We start from the raw sequence: 14,154 nt of genomic DNA, 5'->3' as shown, positions 1-14,154 counted from the left end.
ACCAGAAAGAGCAACACATAAATTAGAATTGAACTCATTAAGCAGACTTTGAGTGAAATTTCAGAGAAAGGATATTATACCTCATTTTGTATATATTTTTACCTTTTTCAAAATATTTCCAAATGTACTGTTATATCTCAGAAGCTCTGAAATGCCTGAAAAAAAAGGCATGTGAATTGTGACACTGTCAGCTACTTATACAAATTCTGTTGCCACAGATTTCAAGGTTCCAAACTATGCAAATATGCTCACAGAATCAGACATTATTTGTCTGATTCCTATGGTGTCACTATTTATACTTTTAAGTTAAAACCTGCCTTTATAACTCTGTGTTAGACTTAACTTCCTACTAGCATATAAGAACTCTATAAATAAGAAATAGTAAAAATTTTAATCCTGCTCTTCACAACACAGAATTGGAGAATTAATAGCCTTGAACTACTTTCATAGACTCCCTGTGAATTCTAATCCTGCAAGAAGAACATTGCCTTTCCTTTTTCCTTTTCTTTTAAATAAGTAGTAATATGACAGTAAGAATAGCTTTTCAGTCTATAGTTCAGCTATAATCCTTAAGTGGAGTTTTTCCAAGTAGTTCTTAGTATTTCCAGGTTAATCTGGAAGACCTTATAAATATGTTCTTCCTTGACTGGGCCAAAATGTAATCATTACTACTCTTATTTCCCTAATATGAATAAAATTTTCATTAATGAATAACACTGTTATCAGTAGTCAATAAAAGGTTCAGAGGTGAGCAAAACTACACAAACATTCACATTAAAATATCATAGCAAAACTTAACATATTATAGAAAGTAAAGATATGACACTTTCACAATGATCAGTAAAATATGGTTTGTTTATTTTTCTAAAAAGCATAATGTAGTGTATAAAAGAATGTGTTAAATAAAATCTCCTTTTTGGAAGGCCATATTTTTTAATCAGACTTTTAAATATCAAGATGAATATACTAACTATTCAGAATGATGATGTCCTGTGAAAAGTTGGAATTTCAATGGAAGGAACTCCCAAAGAAGAGTATCTGATAATTTTCCAATATTACTGTATATATGGCTTTTAATATACTTTTTAATAATGCCTATAAACACAATAAAAATTATAAGTGGCTGTGGTACATGGTTTGTATAGGAAATGCAAGAAAAACTTTAAAATCATTCTTACCTCTTTGCTTTCTTCTAGTTCTGACTCACTGCTGAACTCCTCAGTATTTAAATTTTCAAAGTCAGACTCTCCGACAGCAATTGGCACTGTTACAGTGAGGCTGGGATTGTTTATGAATGACATATAATCGTTTTCATCAATTACATATTTTTCAGCACTGCTTCCAGTACCTACACCACTGGTGGTTCCATTCCCATCTTTAAGATAATTAAGCTCTTTGCTTATTTCAATTCCAGTATTATTAGACACACAGCTGTCTATTTTGTTGCCTTCATGGATTTCTATAACTTTTGGCTTTCTGAAAAAAGTGTTTTGGAAACACTCCCGTATCTTATTTTTCACATAATCAATTCCCTTTTGCATCCTTCCTACTGCAATCTGGAGATTGTTCATTTCATTATCATCATCAGTAGCAGCAAGATTGTCTGAGCTAAATGAACTCAACAATAAGGCCAGAAAGAGGTTCAGAACCTAAAAGAAAAAAAGAAAATTTTGCTGTATTAATATTGAAATATGTGTAAACATAATAGCTTAAACAGAGGACTCACAGCTCTTTGTTAAACTAATTCAACAAACTCTTCTTGACTGTTTGCTATATTTCAGACACCTTGTCTTAGTCACATGCTATTTAAAGAATCTGGTATCTTCTACCTGCTCTAAGGGCAAAATGGTAAAACAAATGATTTTCCTTTCAAACGGAGGACAACCAGGAAATTGGAGCTTCTGAGGTTTAAATTGTGTCTACTCAGGGTTGCTAGTGAAAAGACAAAATCCCATTTCTGTGGTTTTGGCCAAAGAGGAAAAATGAACTATTTTCATTTTAGTCATTTCATCAGTTTGTCTAGGGAATGTTTAGCTTTGTTTGTGTAAATAATGAATTTATTTAATAGTCTGATGAATTGTATTAAAACAATATACTTGAAATGTAAATTCCAATGGCCAAAAACTTTTAGAGCAGCCTGGTGGGCTGCCTTCTATGGGGTCGCACAGAGTTGGACACGACTGAAGCGACTTAGCAGCAGCAGCAGCAAAGGCAGATTACATAAGGTTTAACACATTTCCCATCAATATACTTTGAAGTATATCTGTCCAAATAGTTCAACAGATGGAGAAAAGTCTAAAATTATTCCAGGGTTTCAGCTAGACCCATATAATGTAAATTACTTTTCTTTTTCCTCTTTTTTTTTTTGAGAAAATATGGTGAAATCTCAGCATATCATTGGGATACATGAGGGAAAATATTATTCAATTAATCGGCAAAATATGATTAATACAGGAATCGTTCATTATAACTGATGAAAAATAAAATTTATAGGAATATTTTTAGCTTGAAATGTAGTTATTGAATTTCAAAAAATGTTACATGGTTGGAAGACACACACTTAGCCAGAACCCCAGTTTATTTCCTTATTTTTGTATCAGATTTGTTCAGAATCTAGAACTTCCTTATTTACAATTCTGAAAAAAGTTGCATGTCCACAGATATCCCACAAACCATTTTTTAAGAAATCTCATTTGATATGTACTTCTCAAAGGAAAGTTTCAGAATGATGAAATAAAGAAATACTCTGACAGTGCATAATTTAAAAATGTAAGCATTAAAACACACAAACATACAAATTGTGGTTCTATATTAGTGCTTTTAAGTCAGAACGAAAAGTAAACCTTTTATATTGGGTCAATGTTTATACATGTGTATAACTGAAACTACAATAATTTATTTTCCTTTAATAAAACAAATTCTAGGAAAAATATAGTTAGTCTCCTTCCAATTTTTTTGGATAATTACAATACAGAGCTAAGATTTCATTGAAATTAGTCTTTAAAATTTGATGATATGCAACATATGCCTCTGAGTAAACAAACAATATGAACTATGTATGTGTAAAGAACAATTTCAACACAGAATAGTCTTCTTTTCAGTGTAGAATTACTGGAGATCATTATCTTGTCAAAATAATAATAGAATAAAAAATAATTCAAGCCATAAAAATAAAATTAGGACAAATCAGTTTTGATGCTGAAAACATTTCTTTGAAGAAGGAAAACTCATATTTTTGTCCCAAGACTTTCACAGATATATATACCCCATGTAATCCTCACATAAACCACAAGATTTCAGTTTTGTTATTCCAGTTTCATAGTTTGGAACTTGAGCCTGAGGGAAGTTAAGTAACTTGCCCCTGCTCAGAGTCCTAGTACTGGGATTTGAGTCTGTGTTGTTGATGGTAAAACCAGATATGTCTGTTACATCAGGCTTCCTTCCCACCTACTATCTGATCTTGCCCTTAAGAATGAGTGCTTGTAATACATACGTACCACCAGGTTTCCAATGACCATGACCAGCATGAAGACAATAAGGCACATGGTTTGACCGGCGACCTCCATGCAGTCCCACATGGTCTCTATCCACTCTCCACACAGCACGCGGAACACAATCAAGAAGGAGTGGAAGAAGTCGTTCATGTGCCAGCGAGGGAGTTGACAATCACTAGAAATCTTGCACACACATTCTTTGTAGCTCTTCCCAAAGAGCTGCATGCCGACCACCGCAAAAATGAAGACAATGATGGCCAACACCAGCGTGAGGTTACCCAGAGCTCCCACTGAATTACCGATGATCTTAATTAGCATATTCAGGGTGGGCCAGGATTTTGCCAACTTGAAAACTCGAAGCTGTAGACAAGTGAAAATGTACTCTTAGTAGTAATCACAATATAATTTTAAAAGTTAGACATCATTTTATCAGTATGTTTCACTGTAGACCCACCTTTGAGGAATATAAAATTTCAAAGCATACTAATTCAAATTCATAAAAAAGTGTTAATAATACTGGAATTATAAATCAAAACATAATATCATTTAAATGAAAAAATAAGAGAAAATATTTCAAAAATGATAAAACATTTCTGATTTTTCAGCAGATATGTCCATAAAAACAAATTAATATTTTAATTATAGACATTTGTGAATTTAGCAAACTAATGTCACCTCTGACTATACTTTAGAGAGTAAAAAGAAGTATTAAGAGTATGAGTTATATATTTTTCATGGACATTTAAAATATAAAAGTAAATGAACTAATTTTGGTAAACATAGATAGTTTAGTTCAGTTCAGTTGCTCAGTCATGTCTGACTCTTTGTGACCCCATGGGCTGCAGAACAAGACCCAGTTTCCCCCTCAGTCAGTCTCTCCCATCAGGAAGCTTCCATGAGCCTCCTATCCTTCTCCATCAGAGAGCAGACAGAATGAAAGGCACAATCAGAAAACTAACCAAACATAAAAAAGCTTGTTTCAGTTTTAAAAATACACATTTTACTTAATTTCCTATAAAAGTTTGCATATATTTAAATATTATTTTTGCCAAATTCAAAAATTTGTTATACCATTTTCTAAAGTGCTAATGGGAACACATTTTCTTCCCTGTTCCTTTACTAATATAAGTTGATAAAAAAATTAATTGGGTGTAAGCTTTTTATTTGCATTTCTCTTTAAAGCAAAAAATTTTTCATGCATTTAAAACAATTTTAGAAGCATATGTGTATTTTAAAATGTGTCTTACACAGCTAATAATTATGAAGTGTTTCAAACATTTTCCATCATTCTTGAAAAACAATCACACTGATTCATTTTTTAAATAAATGTTTGCCAATGAAAGATAAAATATAAGCATAGTCTAAGCAGATACCAGTCTGAATGATCTCAGTACAGACAGTCCCTCCACATTTGCCAGGCCAAGCTCCATCAAACTAAGGCTGACAATAATTCCATCAAAGATGTTCCAGCCCTCTTGGAAATAATAATATGGATCCATGGCAATGATCTTGAGGACCATTTCTGCTGTGAAGATCCCAGTGAAGACCTAAAGTAACACAGAGAGCAGTACTTCACAAGCATTGACAAACTTTTAACGCTGAGAATTTGTAAAGAATATTAAACTGTTATGAGTAAAAATATCTAAAATTTAAAGTGAAAAAATGCGACAAATGGATATACAAGTTTAGCATTTTTTTCCTGGGGAATATTTTAAACAGGTTTGTGTTATCTAATGAATCTGCTAGATTTCCAAGATGATGCTGAGTTTATAACATTTCGTTGTCCATATTTGAAATTCAGTACTGGTAGTTTATTATTAATAGCTACTTATAGCTATTGTGTACCCTATACTTCTACCATAATCACAACCAATTTTTTAAAAATATGGCATTAAGAACAAATCTATGTGTTATTGGAAGTCACTCAAAAATTACTTCAAATGGGGAAAAAACATAGTTTGTTCTTGATTTTTATGTTGTTTTATTCAATGGACACCATTCTTATTTCTATAATTTTATAAACATTCCTGAAATAAGAATGAGTTTTCCACAAATGTTTCTATAATTATTATCACTGGATTCGTGCCTCAGAATTAAGATTAATGGATAAATAGAGCAAGGAACTGCAGATTTAATTGAAAGCAGTAGGAGAACATTCTCAGTATGCATACACCAACAATTAGGACTAATAAATTATTTGAGAGGCTGGATGAATGTCTATTTGAAAATGGTTTTGTTTTTTAACTTAAAACCACAGGCTAAGACACCGAAGGACATGAAGAGCTATGAAATTACTCTTGCAAAAATTCTTTTAAAGCAATTATCTTAATTAACTATAGATAAAAACTGCATATTATAACTAGAACATACCACTTAGCAAGGTAAATCAGCCTTTACCTTGAATGAACTTTATCAAAATAACAGTATCATGATTATTTGGTTTCCTAAAATATTAATTTAAGGAAATCTTGATCCACTCTTAAAAATGTATAAATGCAGCTAACATCTCACTTCCCCAATCACAGAAAAACCTAAGAGAAACACCCATCCCAGGAAAAAATAGCTTCACTTCAGTTAGCATTCATTCATTCTAATAGAAGTAAAACATAATTCAAGTAAGCTTAGTGCATGAAAGTCCAGATATATGGTATAAAGCACATTAAAGACTGTTTTTTTCTTTTATATAAGAACTCACTCTGGAGTACTTTTTCCCTGGTTAATGTAAAATAAGTTCTAAAGTTTTAGGAGCAGCTACTATTTAAATAAACAGCCTAATTATAAAAACATATTAGTTAAATTCAGTTAGAAACAATCTGGGTAAATATCTCTTCCTGTGGAAAATCATACAGGTGAACTTTTTAGTTCTTCTGAAATGACATGAGGAAGTTCTACATTTTAAAAACCCTTAAATTTAAATTCCTTTTACATTTATAAAAGGAATGTCTTAAATTTATATTCCTATAAGTTTATAATCATGAAGTTTATAGCATGAAACTTCTCTTTAAAAACATTTTAATTATAATTTGCAGTTTAATGTCATAGCCTTTTCTCTCTTTAAATGGTTTCAATTTAGGCCCTAAAAATCATTGATAATTGTTTTTGTTACAGTTCAATCTAGTTCAGCATTGTCAGCAGTTAAGAGAAGACTAAGACAGTTAGCAAAATCATCAAATGTTTATTGTTTGGACTTAGGCTAATTATATCTTGTCTTCTGTGGAAGCTTTTTGTTTTTCGAAAGTGTGGATTCCATGCTTCTGTAGACATTCATTCATTCAAAAAAAAATTGCTGCTTACTTACTAGACATTGTTTTAGGCTTTGAAAATAAATACAGTGCTAATTAGGACATACAAGTTGAAATTGCAAACCCAATTCATCTAGGCTGATAAATTTCCTATGGACAATACATTTATAGGCTTCCGAAGCAGGAGATGTTTAGTGAAAAATCTTTAATATTGTACATGATGACATATGACAATTAGTAAAAGTATAAGCACTAAAGATAGGGATGAGAATCAGCCTGAGAGTCTGGACCAAGAATAAACAAATTGCAAGCATTTTGGGTTGTTTTGAAGGACACTGAGCTTGAATGATCAAATGTTAGGGGTTAAGGTCTCAATTCAGGGATAGGAAAATTTCCTTACAGAGTATTTACTTAGAGAGGAAAGTTCTGTTGATACATACATTAAAATGATAGCAATGTTCATTCTAAAGGCTGAAGTTTGAATATTGGTCAGTTTGCTCCATAGGATCTCTACTTGTCCAGACTAACATTCCATTCTTTTGTAGTGAATTTGACATACCTGTAGCCTCCTTTCATTCCATTACTATTAGCTTCTTGTTTTAATACTTTTAGTTTTATCACACCCAGGCCTTTTGGGTTTGTACCTTTAAATATTTGTTGTTCATTCTTTTTTGGATGATGAAATCAAAACATATTTAAAGAAAAATGATGGGAAATCAGTCAACATTTATGATTTTCTTTTCTCCCATCTGTCAAATGGGGATATTGAGATGATTCATCATGACTGTGTTTAATATTTTTGGATTTCTATCAGTATTATATTGCTTAGCAAATTTTATTAGAAATTGAGGTGTACCAATAATTATTGTTACATAACAATTTTATTAGTAGTGCTTAGTAAGGGACAATAATCAATTTTCTCTTATACTAGGAAAGGAATTAGGTAGCCAAATAGCACTTCTTCATTGATGCAAGAGGCTTCATAGGTGAGTTCTTGATTTGGTTTCTAATGATTTTGTCTTTCAATAAAAAAAGCCATTTTTTCCCTTCAGTTATGTCCCTTTTCTAAGATTTTGTATTCACATCCTAAACCACACCATTTAATTAAAATAATTTGCTGATCATGTTTCTTTAGGCTTTTATTTGAAAATAGCCTATAAAATCCTTAGAACAGGTATAATTTTCTAAGTTCCCATCTGGGTCTAGCAGAATAGAGGGCTATCCTGAATCTTTAATCTCTAGTTGGGAGAGTTGCAGTAAGAAAAACAAATAGTGTAGGAGCTACAGATCTCTATCGATATTCCCTGAAGAAAAAGCTACAGGTTAGTTGGAAATGTTTATATGATGAAGGGATTATGTAACCTACTATGTCTGATGGAAGATTTTTTTGCTTATAGAATCAGTAAAATGAGTGCATGTGTTTAATAGTAGTTAAAAGAAACAAAAAAAAACACACAAAAACTAAACAGAATCTTAGAGAAACTCAATCAAGATTTGAGGTCTCTTGATACTTAAGTTTGATTAGTGCAATCAACAGGGAAATGATATAATTTTTATATGTTTCAGCAGAAAGAGGATACAAAAAGGCACATTTATCTAAATAAAGGCTGAAAGTGCCACAACTCTTTTATGGCACAATTCAACCAGAAACTCAATTTCTTTATTTATAAGGCAGTATGGAATCATTTGAATAGTAATAAACTAGTCCAGAGAAATTTTAAATTGATTTTAATAAGAAAACTATAAAGTCTTCACAAAATGCACAATGCAACACCCATCTATGGTATATAACGTAGATCCAAAGTCAGCTAAGTACCCATAATATAAGCAATGTTTCTCTCTCACACAGAGAGAGAGAATATTAATGAGCTTTTAGCCAGTAGTAACAGTCAGTTTACCATTCCCCTGTACTCATGGTTACAAACAGTTAAGTGTTTCCTGTCACCTGTATTCTCTATCTTTGAGTCTTGTTCCCCTAACACTAAACTCAGCTTACCCATGGTTCTGCTACAGTCAACCACTGATGAGTGTTTCACCTCACTTCTCTACCTCATTATCTCCACTGATACTCAAAGTTGTAGATTTTAGCATGAGGAGAGACATGATAAATCGTCTAGTCCCAAACCATTGTACTCATGAGAAAACAATATTTCTGACTTTTTCAAGATCAGATTTTTAGTACAGACAACTGGACTTGGACCCGAATTTGGTGTTTTAGTCTGGTTCTGTTCCGTTTGATCATCCTATAATCCAATATCTCTTATCCTGTGCTTCTGTTATACCATTGCTTCAACATCAAAATTCTTTAAGACCTCAATTTCCTGCGTCACTCTGACAAATTTCCCAAATTGTTCCTAACATTTCAACTTCCTTAACTGTCCTGGGAAAAATACAGAGCTAGACCAGAACTGTTTTCCATCGGTATTTCAAAGAGGAAGGAAGCTGTTTATTGAGCACGTGCTAGACGCCAGGCAAAGTGTTGTGTTTTCACATTATCTCATGATACCTTCACAACAGCTCTGGGAGATGAGTATTATTATATCCGCTTCAATAATAGAAAACAGACTCAAAACTTTTTATCATACTTGTCCAGATGCTACATTATTAGTAAGGTCAAACTCAGTTCTACCCGATTCCAAAGCCCATGTTCTTTTATGGGTAGGAAACAAACAGTTGGTTATTTATCAAGCTACAACCATGTAAACACTCTGAGAGATACAGAAGAAAAGTAGGATGTGATCTCTGCCATGGAGTAATATGTAGTGGAATTGAAAAACAAGAATTATGATGCAACAAGAAAATGTTTAATGTTCAACCATGTTTTATTCACAGAAATGCATTAGGAGTTAAGAAAAGTGTGCTCAATATAGACTGAGAGTCATATTAGAGGAGAGATGAAGCTGTGGTTGGACCTTAAAGAATATGAAGAACTGAGATGAAGTGATTTGAGTCAGGACACTTTAAATATGAATATAGAGAACAGTGAACTACTTTCCCATATATAAACATATAAACATTTGGGTTATACTGTTAAGGCCGTTCTGAGAAGACTGATGATGACTGGTTAGGAAACAATGGAAAATAAGATGGCATAGGAAGGATGGGATTAGAGGGGGAGTGTTGAAAACCAGGCAAGATTGTTGAACCACAAATATAGACAATAGATACTTTGGCAAGATTAAAGCAGACTGAGTGTAGAGTACTAGAAATACAATTTTAATGGTAGCTATAGAGGTAAAAAAAATTGATACCTAGAAAAAAGGAAACAATGGGTCTTGATATAAAATTGTATATAAGAAATAAAGGTTTCTATTTTGAAGCTGGCAGCCTCTTTGAAACTGAAAGACTACTACTAGAGGTAATACAAAACTAACTTGAAATTTTTAGGGCTTTCAATAAACTGTGAGAAAGATCATCTTTCAGATGTTTAAAGTTATCCTGGGGCAATAATCTGTAACTGCTGGAAATACAGAAATAGAACACAACTTATAAGAGTAGATAATACCTAGAGCTGTTGAATACATACAAATATTGAGTGAAAAACATAGCCCTAGTAGGCAAAAGAAGAGAAGTCCAGAAAAGGAAGCAGTGATATAGAGTGATTGGAAAGATGAAGGAGCCAATCAGACCAAAAAAAAAAAAAAAATCAATATCTCAGGTGTCAAAGATGAAGAAAGTCTCAAGAATCTGGTGGGTGTTAAACTGAGTCAAATAATGCAGTGAAGTTGAGGTCACTTATTGAAGTAGATACTTAGACAGTTGTTTGCCTACTGTTCCCTTTCTTCTTTCTGTTGGGAATTAATCCTCCACCTGTGCAATTCCTCAGAACTGCGATTTTCACATGAATCTACCTTTGCCAATGTTGGTTAAACCAGAGATGAGCATCTGATCCAAGCTATGCTAATCAGAGTCCTATCACAAGAGTCTTTAAACTGGAACTGAAAAAGAGATTCAGTGTTTTTCCATTGCAGAGGCTACAAGATTTAGAACCAACAAGGTATGGGTGATCATATTTCCTGACCTACAGACAAAAGATTCAATGAATGGTTGGGCTACATCCAACCCCTTGGTTAAAGCATTTCCTGAAGCCCAGTTGCAAAATTATCCTCAAATGGTTTGGTAATTCATCTTTTTCTTTCCAATTCATGAGACAGTCTTTTTATTTTCCTCTTAAGCTATTGAATTCTGTTTCTATCTTGTGCCAAAAAGAAAGGTCTTGATTAATAAACTATGTTAATTCTTTTTTTACTTGTTCATCCATTTCAGTTTCTTCATGTGGAAGGAGGAAATGTATACGTCGGCATACACATATACATATGTCTACCCAAGTAACATGAACCAGAGTGTGGCTGAATTACAAATGCATTTTTATCAACTGTTTCTTCTCTTATGTGAATTCTACTGAAGCATTTTATTAAGCAGTTCAATTTGAAACAACTATGCCCTCGTTTGCACGGAAATCAGTCTTTATGTATTCCCTTCAAAGAACTATTTCTTCATAAGCTGTGTGTGTTAAAACTACATGCTTATGGAGCCAGAATTAGACCTCACAATTTCTGCTTTTTTCTCAGCAAGACTGACAGTAAAGATTTTAACAAGTTTACAAAGGGTAAAACACCGTGATCAATCAGCACAGATGTTGGTCTCAACAGTCAGTATTCATACCAGTTGAATTCTAGACCTTATCCCTGAGAACTCCTTCAATATTCCTTTAGATATTTCTTCCTATGAGAAAAGAGGGTATAGTTCGGGGGTTCTGCATAGCACAAATGGATTTCTTCTATGGTCTATCTGCCCTATTTCTGACAAAGTAAATAAGTAAATTTCAAATGAACTCACCAGGTTTCCTACAGTCAACACACTACTGAATTGACCAGTCATGGGGTAGTGCTCCATGGCCATGAAGAGGGTGTTTAAGACAATGCAAATAGTGATGGCAAGATCAACAAATGGATCCATAACTATTAAATTCACAAGATGCTTCACTTTTAACCATGCATCACAGCAGTCCCAGATCAAGAACATATTGGCAAATCTATACCAGCATGGTGGACATTTCTGCCTAGATTCTTCAAGTTCTGGGGGAACAATAAAGAATGAGATAATAAACAATGATATAAACAAATTACTGTTGTTGTAGATTATACATTATTTGATAAAATTGATACTTTTACTTAGGGACGGAAGTTCATTTTAGTTTATTGAGAAGACAATTCCATTAAATATTTTCACAAAATATTTATCAAAAATGTCTTTAAGCTGAAAAAATACTTCAAATTTAATATTTTGCCTCAAGTTAAATAACTTAATTACTTATTAATTAGATAATGGGTTATTAAATTGCTATATTTTCTTTAACAAGACAGAATTGTAAAGTAAGTTTTAGAGAACTATTAAATGTATCAATTACTGTTTCTTTTGAGAGCTTTTTCAGAATACTTTCTAAAACTGTGATTCTTATTAATATGTGTGACCCTTTCTTCTCTCTGTCTCCACATTAGCATCGATCTTGTACACATTGAGATACAGTATGTTTTCTTTTTAATATAGATTCAGCCCCAAATCTACTTCTGTTATTCATATTTACTCATTTTTGTTTCAGAATTCTAGCCTATTAAAAAGGTACCAGTAATTTAATGGGTGAAATAGATATGAAATATATGTCCATTTGCATATCCAATATACGAATAGACTAAGATACAAAATATAATTGAAGTTTTCTAAAGAATTTATGTTAGATATGAATTCTGATTGGGATTTATAAAATGACAGTGATGTAATATTCCTCCAAACTTGAAGAAATGGGGACTTATTTAATGAATGAACAAAGAAGTAATAGTTGTCCATTCCTGTGTGTCAAAATCAACAAATATTTGTGTCAGCTCTTCATTAAAGGAATGTAATGGTTTCTGTGTATGTGGAAGATGGAGGAAAGATCTTTTCTTAGGGTTCCTATGGAAATGGAACACAGGTTTTGATTTCTCCAACTCAACCCATATCCCTCCTCAACCCATCACCACTTCTATGCCTGGAGAACAGATTGAAGTTTTAGAGATATTTCTTTGTGCTTCTGCATACCAAAACTTAAAGAGAAGTTTTTTCTCTAATTGCTAAAGGATAATATAACATAAGGATAAATCCTTGCTGATGAGCTATCAAGTGGTGAAATAATCACTTGGCAGGTGAGAATCGGAATCAAAAAGAAATAGAGGCAATGTGTAATCAATGTAATCAATGTGATAATAGTGTATTCCAAATAATATCTACTTAGGTCTCTTATACAGTTCTGATACTGGGTAACTGACTTTCATAATTCCATGGGAATAAGTAATAGTTCTCCAATATTAATAGTTCTGTATATAATCATAGAAAGCTGACTATCCCATGGCTGCCTTCTTACCCTCCATCGTGTTAGTCAAGATGCTGGCTATGCTCATGGCTCTTTGCCTTCCGGAGGAATCTTCTAGCATCTCCATTGAAATCTGGTAAGAACTTAGCCTTCTCTTTCTGACTTCCGTTTCAGTGGTGGTACCCTGCAAACCAAATACTGATGGCTCAAACCACCCTTTTCAGTGAGTAATACAACATAACATTAGCATTTCTTTGGAAAGTCATGCTACGCGTGCAGTTTTCCCAAGTAACAATTTTCAAGTAATAATAAAATACTAATTTATTATTAAGTTATAAATACTTAAAAAAATCACAAGTGATACCCTACAGGGTTAAAACAAGAATTTACCAGTTGGATGCAATTGTATAAGGCAATTATGTTGCAGAAATATTTTAATTTACCTGTTGGAATTTCCAGAGAAATTTTTCATAAACCATATATTATTTTGTTTAATTCAAATGAAAAGTATTTTAGCTTTTTCAATAATTGAAAATCAGATTAATCTTCCCCCAAAACAAATAATAGTATTATGTAATATTAATATTAAGGCTGAATTATTTTCTTTGAGGCTATATTGAAAATATTGACATATATGGGCCGATTTTTTTCTATGCACAAACACAGGTGTACAATGAAATGTGTGTGCTTTCCTGAGATTTTAAAAATTATTTCCATGTGCCATCCTATAAGAAATCAAAACATTTTAGAGTCATTTAATAGACATCAGAACATTTTAGAGTCACTGTAAAATATTGGCAGTTGTACCGAAACTGCCTGTTATCAGTATGTTGGTCATTAAATTATTTAATTTTAAGTATATGAAATTTCCAGAATATGAGTAGATTATTATGCAATTCTGGGTGAACAGACATCTGTAATAGGTTGTCATAGTGCCCATTATTTTGTGTTGAATTTGCAGATAGGAGTTTTCACCCCAAACTGTAAAAACCAGGCTCTTTTAACCTAAAGCATTTGAAAGTTAATGGTTCCATACACTTCAATTGGTTCTCAAGATTCTATTGTTTTT

The 14,154-nt window shown here is 32.6% G+C and overlaps 1 protein-coding gene across 1 annotated transcript in view; it reads right to left on the bottom strand.

Annotated features, from left to right (window-relative positions):
- Window positions 1-14,154, bottom strand: part of LOC138432785 (sodium channel protein type 3 subunit alpha-like) — a 114,485-nt gene that overhangs the window by 34,969 nt on the left and 65,362 nt on the right. Inside the window, exons 14-18 of the mRNA XM_069574323.1 lie at window positions 13,137-13,269; window positions 11,576-11,814; window positions 4,868-5,041; window positions 3,498-3,854; window positions 1,179-1,649 (exon numbers count right to left, since the gene is read on the bottom strand). Of these exons, the coding sequence (XP_069430424.1) occupies window positions 1,179-1,649; window positions 3,498-3,854; window positions 4,868-5,041; window positions 11,576-11,814; window positions 13,137-13,269 (1,374 nt within the window). The remainder of the gene's footprint in view (window positions 1-1,178; window positions 1,650-3,497; window positions 3,855-4,867; window positions 5,042-11,575; window positions 11,815-13,136; window positions 13,270-14,154) is intronic.

The sequence above is a fragment of the Ovis canadensis genome, chromosome 2 (assembly GCF_042477335.2).
Source record: "Ovis canadensis isolate MfBH-ARS-UI-01 breed Bighorn chromosome 2, ARS-UI_OviCan_v2, whole genome shotgun sequence".
Classification (NCBI taxonomy): domain Eukaryota; kingdom Metazoa; phylum Chordata; class Mammalia; order Artiodactyla; family Bovidae; genus Ovis; species Ovis canadensis.
Note: the sequence above shows the minus strand (reverse complement) of the source record. Positions and strands in the feature narration are given on the sequence as shown.